Here is a 25,219-nt window from a genome sequence, read left to right as displayed (position 1 = left end):
AAATGCTGCCTAGATCATTCTATAGCATCAATAGATTATGTTGAACTGGCTTTTTCATTATATTAGAATTTACTTTTTATGTTATTTTATGAAAATTATCACAGGAAAGTGTTCATGTGTAATTAAAGTAATGTGCTTTGTAAATGGCGTATTTATGATTTATTATTGTAAGTTTGGAATAGTGTTTTAATTATTCTAGATCCAGTATGATGTAGTCATATCACTTAGCACTAATTAGCTTCAATTCACCTTTTTAACCTGCAGTAGTAATTAGTTTTAGCCTGCTTGAAAAATGTGTATCTATATACATATGTAAAGATTATTGTGGACATGGTTGGAGTCTTCACATTCTGTAGAGTAAAAGATAGATTGTAAAAATTACATCCAATAAATCATAGGATTAACTGTAGTGCAAGGCAATTAACTATAGTTTCAGCCCTTTTTATGTAGTTATTTCTCCGATCAAACATGAAATTCACTGAAATTCTGAAACAGGGCTAAAGAAAATTATTTGATAGTTCATATATGTAAATTAGTAATTAGCTTTGGAGTTAATAGCCTTCAGTACTTTTAAAGAAGTAAGCCCTGTCCAAGTTAATGTTTATAAAAAAGAACATGACTTTATATGCTATTGCCAGTCAGGTAAAGTCGGGAAAATATTTAATTTGACAAACTCACTTTTACTAAAAGGAAAAGAGCACTATTGCAATTAAAAAAACAATACTGTTGATATCTAGAGTTTAATTGAACACATAGAATAACTTTCATAGAGAGAAGGCAGATTTGATAATCTAATTGAATCTTGTGCTTTTATTGTGTTTTAAAATGTTAGATCATAGATAAAAAAGAGCTTTTTCCTTTTTTTCTTTTATTTCCCCCACTATGTGACATCGATCCTACCAAAGTAAACTAGAAAACCTTGCGACGCTAAATTATTAGCTAGACATCAAAGTACCTTCTGGTCTGTTGGTCTTAAATCTAAAGGAATAAAGTGTATTCTAGATCCTTTCCACGCTGCAATATTGGACAATGAACAGATTTTCAGTTATTTTTCTCTCTTCACTTCACTTGAATTGCTAAGTTGATCATGATTTTACAGTGCAGTCCAAATGTTTTTGGTAGAGCCACAGTGGCATTTCAGCAAAGATCATCTGTCTAGCCATAAGCCTTTCATAATGAAAATTGAATTCCATTTCCTTTTGCCCTTGCAAAAGACATCCTCTTTTTTTTTTTTTTTTTTGGCAAGAGAGGTATCAGTAGGCAGGAGTAGGAAAATAGGGATAGGGAAAATAGTATGATTATGATTTTTCCCTTTATTTATGGATCTAAGGATCTGTGATGATATTTGGGAGGTAAATTTTCTTTGTGAAAGAAAAGAGAGTGTAAGAAGAGAATTGGGTTTCTAACAGTTTAATCCTTGAATATAAAAAATGAGCTAAGTATCCTAATGACTTGAAAGATTTACATAGAGCTTTAGAATATTATTTTAAAATCAAAAGATGTTGATTTTGTGTGTGTGTAAATAAGACTAATTTTTTTTGCCCATACTTTATAAACAGAAAGGCGTTTTTAATTTTCATCCCTAGTAAATGCTGTGTATCATGTCAGAGTTCTCAGTAACCCTCATTCAGGAATCTTAACGTTTTACTTAAGAAAACCTTTGTTTAAAGCTTGACAAACAATGTACTAGAATGTATCATATCCATGTTACAAATTCAAAATCTCTTTCTGTAAAGGACCAGCTAGTAAATAATGTAGGCCTTGCAGACCAAACAGTCCCTGTAACAATGACTTAGTTCTGATGTAGCATGAAAGCAGCCATAGAATATATATAAACAAAGGGACATTCCAGATTTGGCTAATGGTTGGCTGATCCCTCTTATAGATTCACAAATTACAAATTTTGACCTTTTTGTATAACTTTTTACTATGAAGATTATTCAACCATACATAAATACAGAGGCAATAATTCATTGATTTCCTGTATACACACAATACACACCATGGCCAAAATGTCATACTGCAGTGTTACAATTTCAGAGAGAAAAGTAGATAGGTAAGTCTTAAAGTATGCTTACAAAATATCTGTTGCTTTTTTATATTTTCCTCATTTTTTTTCACCAGATTTGCCTTTGTTTATGTAGACATAGACGTTTACTTTAATGAATACTCCTCCTATTTCTGGATTTCATTATTAAAATGTTTAGCCCTCTGAGTACATTAAGTCAAATCTAGCTAACTTTTCATAAAGAAAAACTTAATATACCTAAGTGATGTTTTTATGAAAATCTTTACCGGAAGCATGAAATCTTTATTAGAGAAATATAGATAGATATGACTATACACACACACACATATATATATATACATACACATGTCTTTTGTGCTCCCCCAAAAGTGCCAATATTTGCCTTAAAGTGTTTATAGAACTCAAAATGCAGCTGGTAGGTTATGGAAATTGATACACATGAGTTACTCCAAAAAAGATTTTCCCAGTGCTAATTTTAGGAAATATTAAGTCACTGTTCCTGCCTGCAAGTGATCTGTTCCTGTTTTCTTTGACTCCTTGATTTCTTACTTTTTGTTTAGTTCTGGAACAAAATTCATTTTCCTTCCTGTGACATGACTTTTATGGGTATTTAGAACATGAACTTATCAAAAATTATAGTGCTATCTAGAGGAAAAGATTGATCATCTTGGAAGGAAACTTTTTCATGTGAATTTTTGTCATAAAATAATCAAATATATATAATTCTGCACTGAGAAAGTTCAATAAATCATCTTTTTCTCCCAAGCATGATAATTGATGGGATATTATTTCAGTAGAATCATCTGTCTGCCTTTCTGCCTATATTACATTTTTGACATATTTATTCTAACTTAAAAACTGCTACCCCACTGTGAAAATTAGCTGAAAGATGTAATGTAAATGAATCTTAAAGAAGTAATTCTTGTTTTGACTCTCAGTTTACCTTTTATTCTGTTTTCTACCGTGAGCCATGCTAAGCCCACGTCATAATTATTTGCCTTCTAGGTGATAGCGTATCAAGGCTGCTGCTTAATTATTGATTGACATAGGGGCTGATGACCCCATGCATAGATAAATAACCTGTTCTCTTCCATCTTCCCGTTTTTTCATACCTGCCTTTTTAACAGTGTAAGTGACAAGCTAGTTCAGAAACCTGGGTTTCCCAGGTGGTGGTGCAGAGCTGGTGTTTGGGTCATCAAGAGGCCAACTTCACGTACTGCTGAGTGCTGAGTCAGGCAGTGATGGTTGAGGCTGTCTTAAGAAATCTATTTTGATTGCCTTCTAAAACTCAGGACCCCTGCCCTACATCTTCCAGAAACAGAGCCAAATTGTTCATTCCCTGAGTTCTCCCCTGCCATCCTGCTGAAAATTTCTTCATGAATTCTTAAGTTTTCTTCCTCTGCTCATTCCTTATTCCTCAAGCAGGTATTATTTCTGAGCCTGGAGATCCACATACTCACATTCAGCTCTGTAGTCTTTCCTCTCTTGCTACCTAATGAGAACCCTTGCATAATTTCTTTCTGTGCAACTCTTGCATTGCTCTTGCCATCATAGAACATAGGTATGTCCCAGAACCAGGTTTCTGCCTAGTGCCAAGGTGCCCTTAAGTGTATTGGTGACAAGTAGTCTTTTGTACTCTATGTATCTACCAAGCTATGTGAACCCACCAAGTAATGAGGAAAAGAATTCATGGAACTCCTTGAGATGAAAGTTGAATTTTTTCTGTAAATAACTTTAGACTGCCCATAAATGATTTTAATTAAGTTACAAAGCTTACTCTTGGTTGCTTATTTTAGCTTTCTCATTATTCCTACTTTTGAAGTGAACTTCTGGGTTATTCTGGTTCTTTAGGTTCTTTACATACCTGGAGCACGTGATGTAACCTAATTTATTTCTTGAGCTAAAAATGGAAAGAAAGAAAAAAATGGAAAGAAAAAAATCAACTAAATCTGATATATATTTGGGAAGTGTTAAAATTAGTTACTATTACTTTCTTTTTATGACATTTCCATCTACACTTTAGAACTCAGTGAGTGAGTGATTTCCACAATCTGTAGATATCAGATGAATATATAATATTCATTATATTATTATATATGCATTTATAATATTCACCACTGTCTAACTAACATGTAATTTTTGTATATCTCCAAGGTTCCCCCAGCAGAGATGTAGGACCTTCCCTGGGTCTGAAGAAGTCAAGCTCATTAGAGAGTCTGCAGACGGCAGTTGCTGAGGTGACTTTGAATGGGGATATTCCTTTCCACCGCCCACGGCCACGGATAATCAGAGGAAGGGGATGCAATGAGAGCTTCAGAGCTGCCATCGACAAGTCTTATGATAAACCCACAGTAGATGATGATGATGAAGGCATGGAGACATGTAAGTTTATAATATCTGCAAGAATAGCAATTATAAATGACTCTATGGAGCAGCAGTTCTTAAAGTATGCTCCAGGGAACCCTAGGGGTTCCCATTATCCTTCAGAGGAATCAATGGAGTCTAAACTATTTTCATAATAATAAAATGTCATTTATCTTTTTACCCTTGTTCTCTTACAAGTACACGGTTGGGTTTTCTAGCAACAACCAGTCATTTGATATTGCAATAGATTGAATGCAGAACAGATAGAAGAATCTGTCTTTTCAGCCACATAGTAAGGGATTTGCTAAAATGTAAAACAGTGCCATTGTTTGTACTCACTGTTTTTGGAAAATACAGTTATCGTTTTATAAAAATGTAATTTCTGTTAAGATAAATTTTGATTTTTATAAAATAATAGTTTTAGATCCTTTCAATTTTAATTCAGTTAATATTGATAGAGATAATCCACATACAAATTATTTTGAATCCTTACTAATTTTTAGGAATTTAAGGTTATCCTGAGACTAAAATTAAAACCACTGGTATAATGTGATAACTCCAGCAAATATATACAATGATCTGTGATTTTGAAAATGTATTTTTGTTTTATTTTTATCAATTACTCTTGCTTTCCTTTATCTGAACTAGCATATTTGTGTATGTATATATTTCAAAATCACAAAATATTTTAAGCCAAGATTATTGAAAGTCAAATGTTAATATTGAGCAATAGGTTTTCCATAGAATATTGAGAAAAAAAGTAACATTTAAAAATATGTGCAGTGTTATGGGGAAGCTGTCTTTATAGTTAAACATTCATAAAAATAACCATTCCATTTGCTTTAAAAATCAGGAAACAACTTCAGTAGTATATTTACTTATAAGAGAAAAGCCTCAAGAGTCCTAACAGTAAAACCTGTTGATTAGCTTATATTGTTCATAATACCACTTTATATTTTAGTTTTTAACTTCAAATGTGACTCTATGCATCTAACCTTTGTTAGAAAAGTTAAAGACACTGCTGCTCAAAGTTCAAGCAAAGACCAGAGATAATTTAAGTGGATTCTAATTTACTTGCAATTTAACTTTCAGGTAAACTGCTTCTATCACAAATACCTAAAGAAGGTTGTGGTGAGAAAGAAAAGTTTAGATAAAAATCACATTCTGAGGAGACTTAAAGTGAAATTATGTCATTTTGCCTGTTACATGTAATAATGTGTTCCAGGAAGATGAATCCAACTACCATAACAGCATGCAAAGCAAAACTTGGAGAACTGCTATACCCCACCCCACCTTCCTGGCCCTTTACCTAATTCTCCAGCTCAAGCTGAATGGAACTTTTTACCTCTATCCAGCCAGTGATTTCAAATGTATACAACCTATTCTTGCCAGATGAAGAACATATTGTATATTTTTGCTGCCAAGTCTGGGCTCCAAGATCCTGAGTCATACGTAATTTCCACCCTCTTGAGTTTACCTCACTGTATCAGTGGTTCCTTTCCAGCTGACCACTGTGGCTTGTGTAGCCCTACTGTGGAAGCATCTTGCTTCTGTCTGTCCTGGGTATATATTTAATAAGAATATAGTACTCTGGCCCTCCAGTAGTAGTTCTTTTTTAAAGCTTCTACAATTTATGATGCTTTTGAATTTTTTTTTTGTTCTGGTTAAAATGTTATTTAAATTCACTCATAAAATGTAATTTTCTCACTTATAACATTCATTTCAAAGGCATCAGGAGATGGAATCATATCAATACAAGGCATGTTTTTAATCCCTATAGGGACAGCCTTCAGAGTTTCTCACCAGGGTGGTTAGACAACTAAGTTTGTCCCTATATGAACATAGTTTCCCTTTATAATTTGAAATAACTGGCTTAAGTACTTGATATTAAACCTTTTTTTAAAAAGATTTTATTTATTTATTCATGAGAGACACAGAGAGAGATGCAGAGACATAGGCAGAGGAGGGAGAAGCAGGCTCCCTGCAGGGAGCCCGATGTGGGACTCATCCCAGGACCCCAGGATCATGACCTGAGCCGAAGGCAGATGCTCAACTGAGCCACCTAGGGGTCCCTATTAAACCTTTTTCATTCAGCTGCCATTGAGATAAAAATAAGCAGGTAGATAAATTACGTTTTAAACCATAGGTTAAGTTCTAGACGAGAAATGGGAAAGACCTTTGTGATGTGTGCATCTACAACCACAAAGTCCTGTGTTTTCCCAGAGTCCTGATTTTATCATTTTTCTCCCTAGACCAGTCTGTTGAACTCAGGATACAAAAAAAGAAAGAGAAAGAGAGAAGGAAGGAGGGAAGGAAGAGAGGGAGGAAAGAGAAAGAAAAAAAGAGAAAGAAAGGGAGGAAGGAAAGAAAGCAAAGCAGCTATTACACATTTCAAGCTTTTGCAGCCTGCATTGTTGAGATTGCATCAGTGGAGTGGAGTGGCCACTGAACTGACATTCAGGCAACTTGCATCCTAGTCCACATAATTCTGATAATTTTGGGCTTATGGTCAAACTACCTAAAACCCATGAGCTTTAAGTTCCTCATTGTGAAACAAGATTTGGACAACCAGGTCATTGATTTTCAAAAATGCATGTCATGACCTCTGGCTGGGAGGGGAGCTCAGCTGGGAGCTCAGGAGTTGGGGGAGGCTGAGTAGCTGGGACTCTGCAAAGCCACCAACCTCACCCTTCACCCTGCTGTCACCCCTCTGTTGTCTTAGCACTTGTGGGTTTTTAAAGTAACTTCTAATACTTTGCGGTTCTCTGTAAAGTTTAATGGTAATAAGGCATAGTTTGCTGCAGGTTTTTAGAAAATTCTTAAAAAGCTCTGGTTTAGATGATTTGCATGGTTTCTGAGTTCCTTTCTGGTTTTTAACATTGCAAGATTCTGGATACCCGTTCACTTACCGGCCTAAATCCTGTCTGCTAATCTCTCAGCTTCTGTAGGGCCCACAAGGGAAGATAGCACCATGTCTGATCTAGTCCTACAGAACCTGCCTCTCTCTCTGTCTCATGAATAAACAAATAAAATAGTTTTAAAATAAGTAAATAAAAATAAAAATCAGAGTCCCTCAGGCTTGTGCTACTGCTGGTGTTCCTTAGGCCATCACCGTGGCATGTGGCTGGAGGCAGAGAGGGCATCTGTGGCCCGAGCTGTGAGAAAGGCCGGCTCCCTCAGCTCCTCCCTTGGTTTCCTGGACCCTATGCTTTTCCGAGCCCGGCTCCAGGATTCTCGTGGCCTGGTCCACACACTTTCTGCGGTTGGGGCCGCCCGGCATCCGCCTTGTCCTGTGTGGCTGAGCTCCGCATCGCGGTCGAGGCGGGCCCCGTAGTGCGGGGCAGACAGGGCTGGGGCCTGTGGCAGGGCCGCTTTCCCGGCCGGTGCACATGGCCCCGCCCTGCTGAACAGGCCCCGAGAGAGGAGCCCTGGCCTGCGGACAGCCCTGTGGGTGCTGGGCGGCGCCCTGGGCAGGGTCGGGCAGTGGTCCGAGGGCCGGAGCCCAGGCCGCCGGGCGGCCCCGTGCCGCGCTCCCCTGTCAGATGCTGAGGCACGGGCGGGCTTGATTGCTCTTGTCAGTGTGATTGGCGTCTCCCTGGCGACTGGATTTCAGGCTCGAACAGGCTTTCCTGTCCTCAGCGGTGTGGGCATCATGGCACGGGCGCCGCAGAGGGGGCCAGGGACTGGGGGGGCTCCGTGTGGAATCTGGTATCTGTCATCTTCTGTAACACTTCCTTTCTTCCTGCGGAGATGGCAGGAGCCAGCGTTTTTGTCTCTCATTTAATCCATCTGGCCTCTCCATGTTGTGTGTCTGTCTGGATCAAGATGGAGCTTTGTATTCTGGGACCCATTATCTCCGGGGCCCTACCTGTGCTTGACAGGTCAGGGCATCTACAATCTGCTCCCTCTTCTATGCAAATTACCTACCCTGCCTGGCTCTCAGCAAGTGGCTTCTACAACTCCCATAATAAATCAGTTTCTGTTACTACTGAGAAAACACATGCAATAACATTGCTTTGTTTTCTTCTTGAAAAATATATGGTCCCTTTTTTTTTTTCTGTTAAAATTTGTCTTACTGTCAGTGCAGAAACAGCTTTTTGTTTGGGTCGGGAGGTGAAACACCATATGAAACCAAATACTGTCTTATTAATTGTACCTACTGATTTTTAAGATAGATCTAATTTATAATTTTAAATGTGAAAACAGGGAGGCAGATTGCTTTTGAGTAGCTTGCCCACTTTCTTATAGTCTCTCTCATCAGGAGATGAGAAAAGACATTGCTCCAGAACATACATAACTTAGGGTAACCATGTGAGAGTTGAAGAAAGTAAATTTATGTTAGTAAATCAGCTAATATGAGAGAGTTTGGGGTAATTTTTTTGTTTATTAGTTATAAAAGAGCTTATTGCGGTTGATATCTCAGATTTTCTGTAGTCAGCATTCTACACCCTCATAGCCACTCCTCAGTACTACCTATTTGAGCAAAATATGCAAACTAGGTCTAATTTTATCTTAAGCAAAGTCCATTAGATTATAGAAAATCTGCTGTGCCAGAATTCAGGATGTGGGTTTCAAAGTCAAAGTACTTTACACAAGAGTACCTATTTGATTAATATAGATAATCAGATGTCAATCTATAAAAAAATTTGTTCTTAAAATGCTAGGAATAGGAATAGCCTGCCCTCTTTTTTTTTTTTTTTTAAGATTTTATTTATTTATTTATTAGAGAGTGAGAGACAGAGCATGACTGTGGGGGCGATGCTGGGGCAGAGGAAGAAGCAGACTCTCTACTGAGCAGGGAGCTCGATGTGGGGCTGGATTCCAGGGATCACAACCTGAGCTGAAGGCAGCTGCTTAATCAATCCATTGATCCATCCAGGTGCCCTGCCTGTCCTCTCCTTTTAAGCCATTTTGTATACTTAAATATCACCTGCAGTTTAAGGAAAAAAAAAAAAAACTTTGATTAATTTTAGGAAGTTTCTCAACTCAATATGAGTGTAAGCATGTGAAGTCGCCAAAGCTATTCCTCCTATTTCTTTTTGTAGGTGAATATTAACTTAAGCTAAAAGTACAACAAAAAGTCACATCTGAAGTATTTGAATTATAGAATCCTCATTTTAACCACTTTTTGATAAGGAAAAAGTATTTACATAGTTGACCAAGGGCATACTTGTGAAACTGAATCATACTGAATGCATACTTTCTGATTCATAGTCCTGTGACTTTTTCTAGAATACTAAACTTCCGAATGGGAAAGCCCCTACACTAAAGCTACTTTGAAGTATTTAAGCGTATATTCATGAGTTGTGGCACCTAAAATCTGATTTTTAGGCTGTAAGTTCCTGAGGGCCATGGGGTAATTCAACCCAGTGGATAAACTGATACTTAAGAAGTAACGTGGTTAAGGGCTATCATAGTGCACAGGTTACCATGGCACCAAAGTTTGGGGTACCCACTTAGCTTATGTGGATTAGAGCAGAAAGGGAGGTAGGGGGGAGAAAGCTTCCCAGAAGAGGTGTTAGTGGAGTTGAGTGCCATTGCTTGAGTGGTCTTTATCTCCGTGTGTAGGGACAGAACATACAGAGTGGGGACCTTCTCTGGATTGCCATAGTTGGATTAAGGTTGATGTGTATAGTGCAGGTGACAGCATAATGAGGAATAAGATTTAAGTGAAATCAGGACACAAATCGCAGACAACTTTGTTGAAATTATTTGCATTTTATATGAAGGACCTTAAAGTATCTTTGAAGAATTTCAAGTAAGTATGATTGCTGGGGTTGTAGGATCGGGGATTGCTATTGGGGATGGGGTGGTAAGTGAGCCGTACTGGTGCCCAAGAAAATCAGTTATATACTAGTAATGCAATAATCCAGGTGAGTAATGCTACTTGGCAATGCCAGAGAAAAGGAAGAACTGCATTTACACGCTTAGCATCTCATAAAGATAGATGATGATGATGTGATTTTTCTCATTAGCGCTTCCAGGCTCTGAAACTTAGAATCATCATCGTACTGTGCAATCACTCCATTACCAAGCTTTCTTAATTTTTCCTCATGAAATCTACTAATTTCATACCTTCTGTTCAACCTAGTCCAGATCCTCATTATTTAATATCTGAAGTTATTGTTAGGATCTCCTAATTGGTCCTGCATCTCTAGATTTGCTGAGTAAGCTCTGTAATCACATTCTTATTCTCATTGTCCTTCAAACCCCCTGGCTTGTTCTTGTTCAGACTGTGTAATCTCCATAAGGTGTATCTTCTTACTACCCCCTAACTTTGCCTCTACCCTCTTATGTGTACATTAGATTGTCTTCCTTCTTCAAGAAACTTATTCCCAAGCAATCTGGTCATCCTTTGACTTTCTAAAGTGCTATAGAATGTGTCTGAGACTTACAGTATAAAACCTTTTTTAACATGAAGAAGTTTTTGTGGATTCCTTGTATGGACTGGCTTGATAGTTACAACACTGGCTTTTGGGAGGTAGACACTTTGATTTCTCAATAAGTAACAAAATAGAGCCTGGCTAGCCATCCACTTCTTTATCACATTTGCACTTTGTTGAGTTGTTATTTATTTTTGTTTTTGTATTTTTTTTACTTAAAAGAGTAAGAGCAGTAACCTGGAATTTCTTTGACACTATAAATAATATTCTGTGTATTGTTGAAACCTAGTTTCGACACCAAGCTCAAAAATAAATTTTTAGTGGAAGTTCCAACAGTAGAGTTATCGGTGCTACCGTTTGGTTGTGTAACCAATCCATTCGGTCTGTTGAAAGGAATGCCTTCAGCTTCACTATACATTGTCCCTATGGACAGGAAGCAATATCTATTGTGCACCATCATTTGAATGTAAAAATCAATTAGATGCTGAAAGTAAATGTGCAGGGTTTCAGAAAATTGAGGGTATGACCCTCATTGTTCTGTAGCATTCTCTTGGGAAGGGAAGAATAATGGAGTTGATATTTTACCAGTATGTTGAGCATTTTGCCTGTTTTGTTGGAGGGAGTTTGGAAGATAAAAGTAGAAGCCCAAAATGATTTTTGGTAGTTAAGTCTTCAGTTCTTTGGAAGAGTGATCTTAATTGTTTTCACCCTTCTAGCTACTCTTCATTTGAACATAAACAGTTATTGTTGTTTTTTATAATGAATTAAATATTTTTACATTAGAGTGTTTTGGAATCATCTATTTGACCTGTCCTCCAGTTGCTGAAACCACTTCTGTGATAGCACTGGTAAATGTCACATGTTTCTTCATATCTTTCTCTCCTTTCATAGTCAGATTCTTGGTTCTTTATTACATCAGTTATTATTCCCACCCCACATTTTAGAGTAAAAGCTTTTTAATTCTTCATGTTTCAGGTTTCATGGCAGCTGTTTTTTTTTTTTTTTTCAGCATTTTGAAAAAGTTTTCCATTGCCAAGAGCTCATCATTCCAATGTTAAAAGTCAGAGTCCAGAAAAGCAGATCCTGTTATTCGACACCATCTGTATCACTAGCTGTTCATTTTCCACATCTCTCTTCTTTTCCAAAGTCAAAATATTCAACTAAAATAAGAAACAAAAATAATTTTTATATCCCCAAAGTTCTTGAATCCTGCATAGGATTTTGCAGTGCTTGGGAGTCCAGGCTTCATGTATTTTTATTACCTTTTTTTTTTTTTTTAACCTAAGATGAATCAGTAGAAATTGGTAGGGATCAGTGGATTTGCTAAGTCTAGTGAAATTTTCCAATTACTAATGTCTTGCTTGAACATACTCATTTTTAGTTTTAAGAAGATAAATTCCTGAGACTTAGTCATCCTGTGTATAATTATTCCATTTAATTCTTTGTCTTCTAAAATAAATTATAAGTTACTCAATATGTGGTTCAATCATTAGGTATTTCTAATACCTAAGATGTTCCTTTATAAATAGGGAACAATAAAAGATAGTTTTCCATATGATTGATTCTGTTCAATCATTCTTATTCAGTCAACAAATATTTAACGATGCTTCTTTGAGCTATGCCCTCAGAGGAAAGGACTTATTTACTGGTGATTAAGAAGTAATATTATCATTTTTGTTTTGTTTTCTCTGTTTATACCTGTTGAACAATTCATTTAACTCTAGTAGCAAGTCTGAACAAATCATTTAATTCTAGCAAAGTTGTCACAGCTATCAGAATTATATTAACTTTTAACTCTCATACTTGTGATAGACTTTAGATATTCCACAGCTGCTCTAAAGTTTGATTTATGCAATGTACCTATTAGGATGCTTTCAGCTGCATTTAATAGAAAATCCAACTGAGACCAGCTGAAACCATGAGGAAATGCACTGTCTTACATAGCTGAGGTCTGGAGTTGGGCGTCTTCAGGGACCATTGATTTCATAGCCCAGTGGTGTTACCAAGATCCATCGTCTTCTTGCCCTTTTGGCTGCACTAGCTACAGTTCAGCTTATCCAGAAGGTAATTGCAGAGCTTAGATGCCTTTTACTTTCTTCCAGAAGGGAGTGAGCTATCTCCCCAAGGATGAAAATATGCCTATCCAGGCAGAGGGGGCCATGCTCAGACTACTAACACTGGACTATTAAATCAAGTGGCAGGCATCCATAAGTTGGTCTAATACTGAATTAACCTATTAGAGCTAGATTGCTTCCTGAACATGATCAACGATCCATTAGAAAGAAAGGAAGAAAATGATTGTGGATAAGCAACCAACGGAGACCATTACAGTATCTACAGTAGCAATGGGGGGAAAAAAGACAGAAAGACTCTCAGGAACATGTGGTTTAGAGTCATTTTTTTATAAGATTTTATTTATTTATTTGAGAGAGAGAGAAAGAGGGAGACGGATTGAGAAAGAAGGAGCAAGGGAAGGGGCAGAGGGAGAGGGAGAGGGAGAAGCAGACTTCCCATTGAGCTGGGAGCCTGACATGGGGTTTGATCCTGGAACTTAGGGATCATGACCTGACCTATGCAGATGCATAACCAACTGAGCCATCCAGACACCCCTCAAATGAATTTTTGTTAGGAAAATGTTTGTGAGGACTAGATAGAAGTATTTATTTATAGTGGAAGCTGCAGAACTTTTGAATTTCTTTTGAAACCTAACGTCATTTCCTCCATAATCATTAACATATAAGTGCCCAATCTTTTCCAAACTTCTTGGTGACCCAGTCCTACCATGATACCTTGCAGAATTAAGTAGCTTAATTTGTAACATGGACTAGAATTTTAATTGAGCTGCATTTGCATCTGTTAAAAACATGGTAATTAGGTATGTTTTAATTGCCGAATGATGGTGCTGCATTAAAGAGAAATGAGCAGCTTCACATTAAACCTTCTTCAGAAAGAAACTTAAAAGTATCTGCCTTCACAGGTAATCATGTGGGAAAGTTTAGTGCATAGAGCAGGTTAAAGTAGGCAGGAGTGTTAGTCAAAAATAGAAATTTCTATTTGTTTGGAAGGAGATAATCATGTTTCTTTGTGTAGGCTATCTGCAAAAGGAAATCAAATCATCTGTAAGGACCAAAATTAAAGAGAAGAAATATATAACATAGCATTTAAAATAGATAATCTAAATGTAAGTTTGTAATTAGTTCTTGTATTATAATTTACAGCAGGAACACAATTGATCAAGCTATTTACTGCCAGTACTTTTCTTACTTGAAAAATTGTTTATATGATTTTTTTTTCTATTTTCTTTAAGTTTAAGGGAATAACAGTATTTTATGTATCTTATTATAAGGGTGGTATTACATGCACAAAGATTGTAGAACCTTAAAAAAATAATCTGACCAGTATTATCAGTGACCTCGAATATACATGTTTAAAACAATTATACATGTGTAGCCAATTTATTTAAGCTTTTGATAACCACCATAATTCTGCATGGGGACAAGGTAAAATGAAAGGTTCTTACTTTTTTATATCAAATAATGTTAGAGTTCGAAGTATATATACTATGATACTTTAAAAGAACATCTTATGTTTGTACATTGGAAGCCACATATTGCTAAATATTTTTAATTAGTTGGCATTCAGAGGGATTAGTTAAATCAGTACACTCCCAGAAGAGTTTCTGTGATAATGTATTATCTAAATTAGAATGTTCAGATTAAGCATAAAGAATTCTCAAATGTGCAAGTATCATTTTAAAACAGTCCACTTGCTCGGAGCAGGAAACTGAGCTAGGATTTTTGATTTTATAAAATGAGGTTATAAAACTCGGAGTTAATAAATAATTTAATACCAATTTTCTCTGTTTCACTCAATTTAGAAAATAAGTTGTATTACATACACCAGAAAATTATTGGGAATATGAAAAGAATTGGCAACAAATATGAATTCAGCATATAGTCAGTTGTGAAGACACTGCCTTTATTCTGTTACCAAGCCAAGAGCAGACATATGCCCCTTGTACTTCTGCCAAAACTATTAGGCAGAAAACTAGCAGAACTGCTACTGATACTTCCATCCATGATTTATGATAATGGTTGCTGTGGAAGACTAAGTCATTTACATTTATTGAGCTCATTTTTTTGTTTATAGTTTCAGTATTGTAGAGGGTTATAAAATCCATTAGACAACACGTATAGCACTAACAGTAATCGCATAAAAAGATACCAGAACCTGCTTAGAGCTAAACCAAGTACAATGAGCCTTCCTGATGTTGCTGTTGTTGAGGTGTGGCTAGTTTTGGCGGGCTTGATTAGAGGGAAGTAGGTATTGTTCTGAAACTAGAGGAATGGCAATACCTAGAGATTGGAGAAAAGTTTGGTTGGGATAAAGTTATGAGTCAGGTTTGCTGGTAGTCTTTCATCTGCTATCTGCGTGTGTCTGCCTAGCAGTCCTCATTTTAGAAATTTAGAGACTAGAAGGCAGACATGTAATCATATCATTTGAGAAGTGCAATGATAAAAGTTTGTTACAGAGAGTTTTGGAAGTGTAGGTAAAAGAGGTTTCGCTTGTTGGGAATTTTAGAAAATTCATTAGCATCCATTTATCTATCTTGAGTGTATCAACAGACCTAGGTTTTATAGTTCCCAAGAATTTCTGAGAATTGTTTTATAATGATTTGGATGATTATCTCACAGTTGAGACCATACCGGTTTCCCAAAGCGTTGAAACAGCAGTTGGCAATCAGGTAGGGCACAACCATGTTTAAAGGTGTCAGACTAGGTGCTTCAATCCTGCTAAAGCTATATTTATATTTTCTTAGGAGATTCATATATGAAAAGGCTACCTATAATAGCACATCTTTGGGTAGTTGACCAGAATATTCTTTCACTGCTCTGTGTAGACTACAAAAAATTATAGCCTTAAAACTCAGCATTTATTTGTAAGGCTAGGGATTTTCAATAGCAATGCCCATCTGAAAGTTTTAACAGGCTTTCTGTATCAAGTCTGCACCATTCCTATTTGTATTAACCAAGAGGAAAAAAAAAAAAAACAAATTTTTAAAAGTCTACCGCATCCTTTGAAGCAGGAAAGTGGTTCACAATTAGATAACCAGTGCAGAAGGAGACCTTTCAAAAGTCATTTCTGTGGTTCCTGGCCAGTCCTACAGTTTTGTGTACATTTGATCTAGCTTCTTGAGTGATTTTATCAACATGAGCCACAAGTCATGGCATTGAATGAATATGTAGGATTGACAATAGGTTTCTGAAATATGGTGCCGACACCGGGAATTATCTTCTAGGCAGACTGTGTAGTGACTGGGTGATAGATTACCTCGATGTGTGTTGTATGGAGCATGGAATTGAACAATCACAAACAGCAGAGTTGATGAAAGAAATGCATGAAGGTCTTGCTGAAGTATAACTGTATGGAACATAATACTAGAAAGATCCCTGGACTGGCAGTATGCTACCCCACACCTTTCTCAGCAAGAAATGGAAAATGTTGGACTAAATGACCTCTGAAGTATGTTTCTGGATTTAGATGTGGTGATGGTTTTATTCTTTAGCTATTCTAAGGCATGACCTGCTGGCATGAGAAATATATTGACTCATGTTTTTAACCAAATGTGTCAACAAAGGAAATTGTACACTTTTTTTTTGTATTTTGCTAATTAGCTGGCATTGTTTTAAAAACTGTATTAATTTGAAGTGGTCATACCATATTGATAATATTTTTCTCAGATTCTCGAGGGCTTAACAGCAGAACACTAAGATACCAAGTTTGTTTTAACTGGTCTTATTATACTTTGGTATTGTGTATTACTAACTCAAGTGTCCCTTGGTGGTGGAGAGGCAAGACTGAATTTCACTTGAAGATATATTAACTTGACTTAGAGGTCAGTTCTTTGTGAGATATTGGGAAAAGGCTTAACTGTTCTATTTGGTTCTGTGTTAAAAGAAGCTCAAAAACATTAATTCACACTTTATTTGTTGATGCAGGAGAATAAGATGACCTCAGAAGTTAAGGGGTAATCCGAAGCCCTAATAATTCTTAATATATTTGGAAGAAAATCCTAGGCAACTGATCTTAGAAAATATTTATCAGAGTGGCTGTTAATATATACATTTATTGTTTTTTTACCTAATAAATTCTTAAAATTCTTTTGGTAGGAGGAAACCTACCCTAGTTACTTGTCATTCTTTCAAATCAAAAACTTTGGGGTATTGAAGTGCCTTTGGACCATATGCTTACAGAGCATTGGTTCAAAGAATAGAATATTCTTATTACTAAGCAGATGTTTTATCTGCAAACTTCAAGAGAGTGTGAAGTTATTGATCTACACATTTTCATGCAGAGTTATTTAGGATTAGAAGATAGAGTATCTTTTGCTTATGATGTTGGCCTTAGAAGATAGAGTAGCTTTTGCTTATGATGTTGGCCTTATATAATGACAATATAAGAAGAAGTTACAGAGACTGTAACAATCCAGTCTTTTGTGTGCAGAAATCACAAATGCACATATTTGGGAGCCTGAAGAGAGAAGTCCCTGTGCTGGTATTGGTGTGCTTACTAGTGAATGGTGTAGTTTCACAAATTAATGAGGGGCCAGAGTAAGATCTACATTATCCTTATCCATGAGGAAAGGGAGCACTTGAGGAGGGGCTGCTTGTTTTCTTTGCATTTTGCAAATACAATACACAGGAGCCTTAGGAGTCAGTGCTGTGTTTTAAGCACCTACTAATCCTTCTAGCAGTGCATGCTCTGTATCAAGGAGGATGTTACCCCTAGTGAATCAACATCTCACCAGGAAACTGCTTCTCTCTTATGTTGGCATGTGATCTTCACATAGGAATACCCATGTGCATAGTAACCATCCACATCGTATGTTCAATTTTAATCCTCCTCGAAAGTAAATAGCATTGGGGCACCTGCCTGGCTCAGTCGGAAAGGCATGTGACTCTTGATCCCAGGGTCGTGAGTTTGGATGTAGAGATTACTTAAATAAATAAAAACTTAAAAAAAAAAGTAGCATTGTAGTCCATGTTGATAGCAGGGTCAAACCACAGTAGAAAATGTGGGAAAGCAAAATTCACACATATATTTTAGCCTCCTTCTCTTTGTTCTTTTGGTTCACTATATTCCTTATCCATTTTTGTTTGTTTGTTTGTTTCCTTTCCAAGTGGAAGAAGACACAGAAGAAAGTTCAAGATCAGGGAGAGAGTCTGTATCAACAGCCAGTGATCAGCCTTCACATTCTCTGGAGAGACACATGAATGGGAACCAAGAGAAAGGCGATAAGATGGATAGGAGAAAGGATAAAGCTGGCAAAGAGAAGAAGAAGGACAGAGACAAGGAGAAAGACAAAATGAAAGCCAAAAAGGGGATGCTGAAGGGCTTGGGAGACATGTTCAGGTAAGTCTTTACCAACTCAGAGCAGATCATCCCTAGACAGATGTGAGCATGAGGTTAATACAGATTCTAAAAACACAGACTTGAAAATCTTGTCTTTGAGGTCCACCAAAAATGTTTTCTCATGTTCAGTCTTTGCTCTGGCACATGTAATTTCTCAAGGATTTCACTTTAGTTATTTCAAACCATGGTAGCATCCTTAAAGATGATATCTTGCCAACTATGGAAATAACCATGGAGAGGAAGGAAGGACAAGTCTCCCTTTTAGCTATGCATAAGAGTAAAAGCCCCAAGGAGACAAAGAGCTATTAAAGCAGGGTTTGTTCTTTTGTGTGTGTGAACAATGATTCATTATTTAAATGTAACACAGAGCTCAACTTAGTGGTAGCATTTAAAGGTTCATTAATAACAAGTCTAATAAAAAATGTTACAAATAGAGCTTCAATTAAGCTGTGTTGATTAATTTAATACTTATTACTTTAGTCTGTAAAGATTTCATTAAACGTAGTCTCTGGCTGTTTCCTGACAGTTGTTTTTGTGTATCTGAATTATACTCTGGGATTACTTAGCATATCGTTTTTTACAAATCTGTACTACACAGTAAAAGTGACAAGTTGTTCAGAAGTTGCACTGAAACTCTCCCATAAACGTTCATCTAAGGTGATTTATAATATTCAGGCATTTAATGTTAAATATAAAGATTGCTCGATTGTTCCATAAATTACACCCCTAAACATATCAAGATGAGGGTTTCAAATTGAAAACATGCAGTATAACCACTTGGCTCTTCAGAAAATAGTTACTCTGTATTAGGAATACCTTCCTTTTAACTTCTTTTTAATTGCAAAATGTGAACAAGAGGTTTTTTTTTTTCTTTTTCACATGGAATTTTCTTGATTTATGAACATGAGGTTGACCTCAATAACTCAGGGAGTTAAAGATATGTCAGGCCTGCAAAGTTGAGGACTCGAGGCACAGCCTACAGGCCATACAACAAAACAGATGTGCTCTGTACATGTCTGATTAAGTCGAGTGCATAGAAGAAGTAAACTATCGACCTAGATAAAACAAAGCCTGGTCTATTAGTGCCATTAGATTTAGTGTAACTATGATGAGATTTCCATCTCTGATGCTTCACAGCATTGGGACTTTCAGTTTTACATTAGAGTTTTTCGTGTTGATATAATATTTTTGAATGCTTTTTTAGTCAGATCATCGTCCTCCATTATATTCCACATCTAAGAAAGCCTATCAGATGAAATTGCTCTAACTGCCACTTTATTTCAGTTTCTATGTGAGCCAGGGGGCTTTTCTTTCTGTATATGCAGACAGCTCGTAGGCTGGCACCTACATAATGCACGGACATAAGACCATTGCCCGTCAGTGGAAATTTAAGGAATATGTACTACTGTCTTCTTTAAATTAGAGGATATGAGTACCTGAGACTTACACATTCCTTTTTTTTTTTTTTTAAAAAAACATTCAATAAGATAGTGTAGCCATGGGTCTTGGTTCCCTCCTAAAGTCTCACTGAATGCCTCTTAGTTTTCCTTCATAAGCCAACATTAATCTGATAGATACAGTGCTTTGTTCTTCTCATGGCATAAAAAAGCAGCAAATTTTGAATGTGTTTTTATAAAATATGTTATTTTCATTTTCATTATAAATTGCTTTGTCTATAATTTACAACTCCAGAATAAGAGAGGCCTTAGGGTAGAGTTTTTCCTTTCCGAGATCAGAGAAGTAGATATTGTGGGGGGCCATGGGGACATGCATGTTTCAAAGGGATCCTGAAACCCAACAACCACCTTTTTGCTGTAAAGCACTATATGATGTTTTCTCTAGACCAGATTCTATAGATTATACCGCAGTCTGTAATGAAAGCTAGCTTTGTGATAAATTTGTAATTCAAAGGTCTGTGTGTTTTCGAAAACTAACTTCTGTGTTTAGGTATAGTGGTTAAAGAGGGTTTGTTTGTTTTCCTAAAAAATTAGCTTGTATTCTCCCAGTGTTTAAGAATAGCTATTAAAGAAAATCACTGATGTTCGTACGTTTTGGGAACATAGCATCAGTGGTTTGCTAGAATCAGCCCACATTGGCTTGTGAGAGCCAATTGCTCAATGTTTAGAAATTTTGCCAAACGTTGTTGAACACAGCCATTATAAAAATTAGTTAAGTTTTATAAAAATCAAAAGCAGTATTCAGAATTTATGAGTTCCTAATTATTTTATCACCTTTTACTACTATCTCTGCTTTTGAGGTCATTTACCCCTCCTGCATTGGCATGATGCTAACACTTTATGTGCGCGTGCAAACACAGCTCTCACCTGCTCAACCTTTAAGACATAATGCTGCTGGTTGAAAATGAGCCATGTAGGGAGAACTTATACCAGGGAACTGTATGAGTTCCACAAAACAGAGCTGCTTCTCTAAAGAGAACAACATGCCACCAAGTGAATGATGTGTGTATATACATTATACATATATATCTTAAGTAGATTCTCAGTATCTTGTCTAGTTTTCTTGAATGTGGCTGTTTTCCAACTGGTGCAAACCACTGCTTCGGTCCTTTGGGAAAGGGTTGAAGTTTGCCAAACACTTCTCCTTGAAAATGATCTGAGAATAATTTATTAAACATAAAATAAGTTTTTTGTCTGATTCTTGGCTCTTTTTTTTTTTTTTTAAGATTTTATTTATTCATTAGAGACACAGAGAGAGGCAGAGACATAGAGGGAGAAGCAGGCTCCTCGCAGGAAGCCTGATGTGGGACTCATCACATGATGATGAAGCCTGATGTGGGATCTCGGGAGTATGGGATCACTCCTTGAGGTGGAGGCTGATGCTCAACCACTGAGCCACCCAGGTGTCCCTGATTCTTGGCTCTTAATCCTTTCTTCACACCATTATTTTATGTTCTTAGTATTGGAGAAGACTCCTAAAGCATTGTTAGATTTTTCAAAATATTTTGTAACTACCTCTTATACTTTGAATCTCACTGTTTGAGACTAATACACTCTCAGATTGTTTTTTCTTTTTTTAACAACATAGGGGGATATAGTCCGATTTTAAAATTAGTCTCTTCCTTTCATTTTGCTCTCTTAAGGAGAAGAAGATGTGATTTCCTTAGCAATGTTGCTTTTAAATAGCTTTATCAAAATGCATATGCGCATTTCTTAGGACAGTTTGTAAGGAGGTTCAAGTGCAGCTGCCCAACACCGGCCTGAAGGGATATGTATGTCAGTGTGTGAGCCTGTGCTTTTGTGTGTGTGTTGTTATGATTTTGTTTCCTCTTTTTGGTTCAGATAACAGAAAGAAAAGGCTAAGGGTCAGGGACGTTAAATATTGAGAATCTAGCTTTCCGGGCATATTGAGCTTTGTGTCTTTAGTCCTTCGAGGAGGTAATAATACATTTTCCTTTAAAAACAGGCTCATGGGCTCTCCTCCTCAAGCCTCCCCCAAACACACGGACTCTGCTCCTACCCCTATAGATTGCCTATGATTTTTGGTTAAATTTGAAGAGAGCCAAATATATGGAGTCTGTTTTTAAAAGGATACCAAAGGAAACTGTGGCATGTTGCGTAGATGTTTTTATTTACTGGTATATACAGATGACATGGTTTTCTATTTCACACATTGAATAGTAGTCACAAAGATGATTTAATTATTGATAAACAGCTCTAGGAAAGAATATTTTAAGTCCTATGAATCACTCTTCTGTTTATAAATTATGGAGTACATGAAGTGCAAAAGCTGTCTTAATACAAGTTTTAAATCACAAATTCAAATCTATAAGAAATCAAATAACAAATGTAAGGTGTTTTGTGGTTGTATGAATTTCTCATTGTGTATGTACTACATGTTTTGCACATAAGGAACTCCTGTTGCCTTAATTAAAATGGCTTTGTATCTAAGAAACTTGAGTTGTGCTTACTGAATAGGTAAACATGACGTGTAAATGTCATCATTCTTTGTGCAAAGTGTGGAGCAGAGGGGGAGGGTCTGGAATTTTGAGTCTTTGTTTATGTTGATTCTCAGATGCTTGGCCATTCAAATTTAATACTATAAAATATTTTTTAGAATTCTGCAATTGTATGAAATTGTGTCTAATGAGGGAAGGAACTAAATCTGTCCTCTAGAAGGAGAGAGATCTATAATTTGTTTCCAAGGCGTTCATTTTTGAAGGAAAGGGACAGCATTTGTCAGCAACGTGTTTTTGCCTTAGTTTCCATCTTCAAATGACGATAATCCACAGAATGATAAAACCCTAAAATACTATTAGGACAGTGTTCTCTGACAGTAAGCGTTAAAGATGATGTGTTGCCCTTTTTGCAGCCCTGGAATATATATAATTTGATATTGCTTTGCCTAATAGATTAGGATGGTTCTCTTTTGAATATGGTAGAATTGTCCCCACTCTCAAACTGTAGGTTTCTTAGAAGGGACCTTCCCATGCATGCCGCAGGTTCACTTTGTGCTTTTGTCCCTATGTGATGGCTGAGAACCTATTGCTGTAGGAAGCTAAAGCAAAAGTAATGTTGCAATGTTACCATTAAAATCAAATCCTCCAATTACAGTTAAAATGATTACCTGGTTCCTTGCAGCACTGTTTTATTCACTTCTGTAAGAGGAAATAGGTAATTTAGTTTGAAACCTTGTTTGGTTGAAATCAGATACACTGCTATCTTTTCCCTTTGAGATAATGATAGTTTTCAGAATACAATGAACATGATCAGATTTTAAGACTTAATGTTGTAGCCTGGATTACACTCTAAACTTTGAGAGAATAACAAACAGGAATGACTGTTGCTTCCCTTACCTGTACTTACTAACTGTGTGTCTATACCGTGTTTCTCATTTAGCCTTGCCAAACTGAAGCCTGAGAAGAGATGAACAACAAACCAGATTCAAAAAGGTCTTGAGAAGCACATATTGCACAGTTGATTTTTAAAACAAACAATAAATTTACTTTTAATGAATTCTTAGTGGCTGTTGACGAATTTTGTTTACGACATCAGCAGTTTTGATGGTCTGGTAATTTCCATATTAATCAATTTGGAACTTTTTCATCTTGATTTCAAGCTTGGGGGTTTAAATTACTGCTTGAAAAGGCAGAGAAGTGTTTTTTCCTATCATTTTTATTAGCCCCTTTTCATAGTGGAAAACCATAGTCTAGCTGCTGGCGTATTCAGAAGTCATCAGCACACACCAATCCCATGTTAGAATCTGCTTTCAAGACGAAGTAATGTACCAGTTTGGTTCTTGTTTAACATGGTGGCTGAGGACACAAGCAGGTGGCAGGTGAACAGTTCAAGGGCAGGGAGGCCTATGGGTTGGGACTATCACCCATAGTTGATAACCAAATTGGCCAGGTTGCCAGGTACTTTTGAGCAAAGTTTAGTCCGTTTGTAGGTTAGAGGGTTTAGACAAAAGATAGGAGGTTAGGAAAAGAGGTATCTGTGCCGGGGGGTGGCTGACCCAGCAAGTCCTTCCTGGGAAAAAGTAGAGATACTTTAGCAAATAGTAATTCTGAGGTTTGCTAACACCCCGGGGAGCTAAGAGCACACACTCTTTTATAACAGTGTTTCTGGAAAGAGTCTACCTGACTGAGGATTGTAATCACACCTATCTGAACAAGCAGGTAGGTCTCAGCCTGTGTCCTTCCTTTAGGAGGAAGCCTTCTGCTTACAAGAAGCCTTAACTGAACACTTCTCCATTCTTCATGTCTTCAGAATTATAGACAGGGCTCCATCTAGTTAGCTTTATTCTCTGAGAATGTTGGAATTGTATTGTACTTGAAAACAAATGTGGTGATGAAGCAGAGAACCATTTGCTAAAGGTTGTTGTGGAGCTGGGTTGTGTGCCAGTGAGGACAGGACTTTGCTCAGACTTGGCAGCAGCTGCAGCCCAGCCTCACCCCCTAGCCCTGCCAGGCAAAAGCCCTCACCTGTATCACAGGAAGGAGGCACCTATAACCGTGTTTATTTGTTGATGTCGGAAATAGCGGGGCTCATAGATTTTTATGGCTCAGGCCTAATTGCCCTTTGGGTGAATGTGACCAGTTTCACATTGGCACTCAGTCTAAACTGGGGCTGGTTTAGGGAATGCAGTTAAAATACATCTGTGGAAATGTCTACCCAGCTATATGAGAGACAGGCACAATACTTTCCAATAGAAAAGAAGAACTTAACGAGGGGTTTTTGCATAATTTTACTTGTTTTCTCCTGGGTGAGCTGGACAGAGACCGGCCTTCTTGTGTGAAGACACATACTGGGAGGATCTCTCTGGATAAGTTTCAAATTTGTAAATCCCAAGGATTTAATATATGCTTCTTCTAATTCGAGTGGAAACAGAGGTTCCCATTTTTAACACAGGAAAATAAGTGTCAGACTGACCTGATAGCAAAGCCAAGTTCTAGGGTAGCTGATATCATATTCTTCTAGAATTATGCTTTTTTTTTTTTTGTTAGCAGTTTTAAATAGAGAACCTCTGACATCTACAGCACAGAAACTGACTGCGAGGGAGCCAGAGGAGTCACAAAGCATGACGGCTAGGCCTTTCTAAGACCTTTCCTGATGCTCCTTAATGCTGCTTTTCCACAGACCTGCAGCATGAATATAGAACGCGAGTGTCAAGGATGACACCTACTTTATAGTCTCTGTAAAGCAAACCTTTTCGTAAAAGAAATTTTTGACAGTTCTGAGATGCTAAGTCAATTTCAATTCCAGACGGTGTGGAAAATGGAATCTTTTTTTCTGCAATTGATGTGAAAATTGAAGGCTAGTGACTATTCACTCTCTAATAACACAGGGTAAATAAATACTATCACACCACTGAAAAATGTACTGGAAGACAGGCCAAGCTAATGACATTTATCAAAACATGTATTGGAAATATTCTTTCTGAATGTTTTTATTTGTTACCATTAGAGGTTCTGCATCTTTCACATTAAACATAATGAACCTGGTACCTGGTATTCCTAAATATATTTTTGTCAAGCCACAAATTATTGTATAAAGGTGATTGTTTGATTCTT

The 25,219-nt window shown here is 36.9% G+C and overlaps 1 protein-coding gene across 16 annotated transcripts in view; it reads left to right on the top strand.

Moving 5' to 3' along the window:
• Positions 1-25,219, top strand: part of PARD3 (par-3 family cell polarity regulator) — a 658,827-nt gene that overhangs the window by 439,880 nt on the left and 193,728 nt on the right. For 14 of the 16 annotated variants that reach the window (XM_041765035.1, XM_041765041.1, XM_041765037.1 and 11 more), the window contains 2 exons: positions 4,184-4,411; positions 17,958-18,189. In XM_041765035.1, the coding sequence (XP_041620969.1) occupies positions 4,184-4,411; positions 17,958-18,189 (460 nt within the window). Of the gene's footprint in view, positions 1-4,183; positions 4,412-17,957; positions 18,190-23,045; positions 23,163-25,219 lie in introns of those variants that run through there. The other 2 variants (XM_041765042.1, XM_041765043.1) reach the window with 1 other exon arrangement.

Source organism: Vulpes lagopus, chromosome 8, assembly GCF_018345385.1.
Source record: "Vulpes lagopus strain Blue_001 chromosome 8, ASM1834538v1, whole genome shotgun sequence".
Lineage (NCBI taxonomy): Eukaryota > Metazoa > Chordata > Mammalia > Carnivora > Canidae > Vulpes > Vulpes lagopus.
The sequence above is the reverse complement of the archived record's forward strand: the minus strand, read 5'-3'. Positions and strand labels throughout refer to the sequence as shown.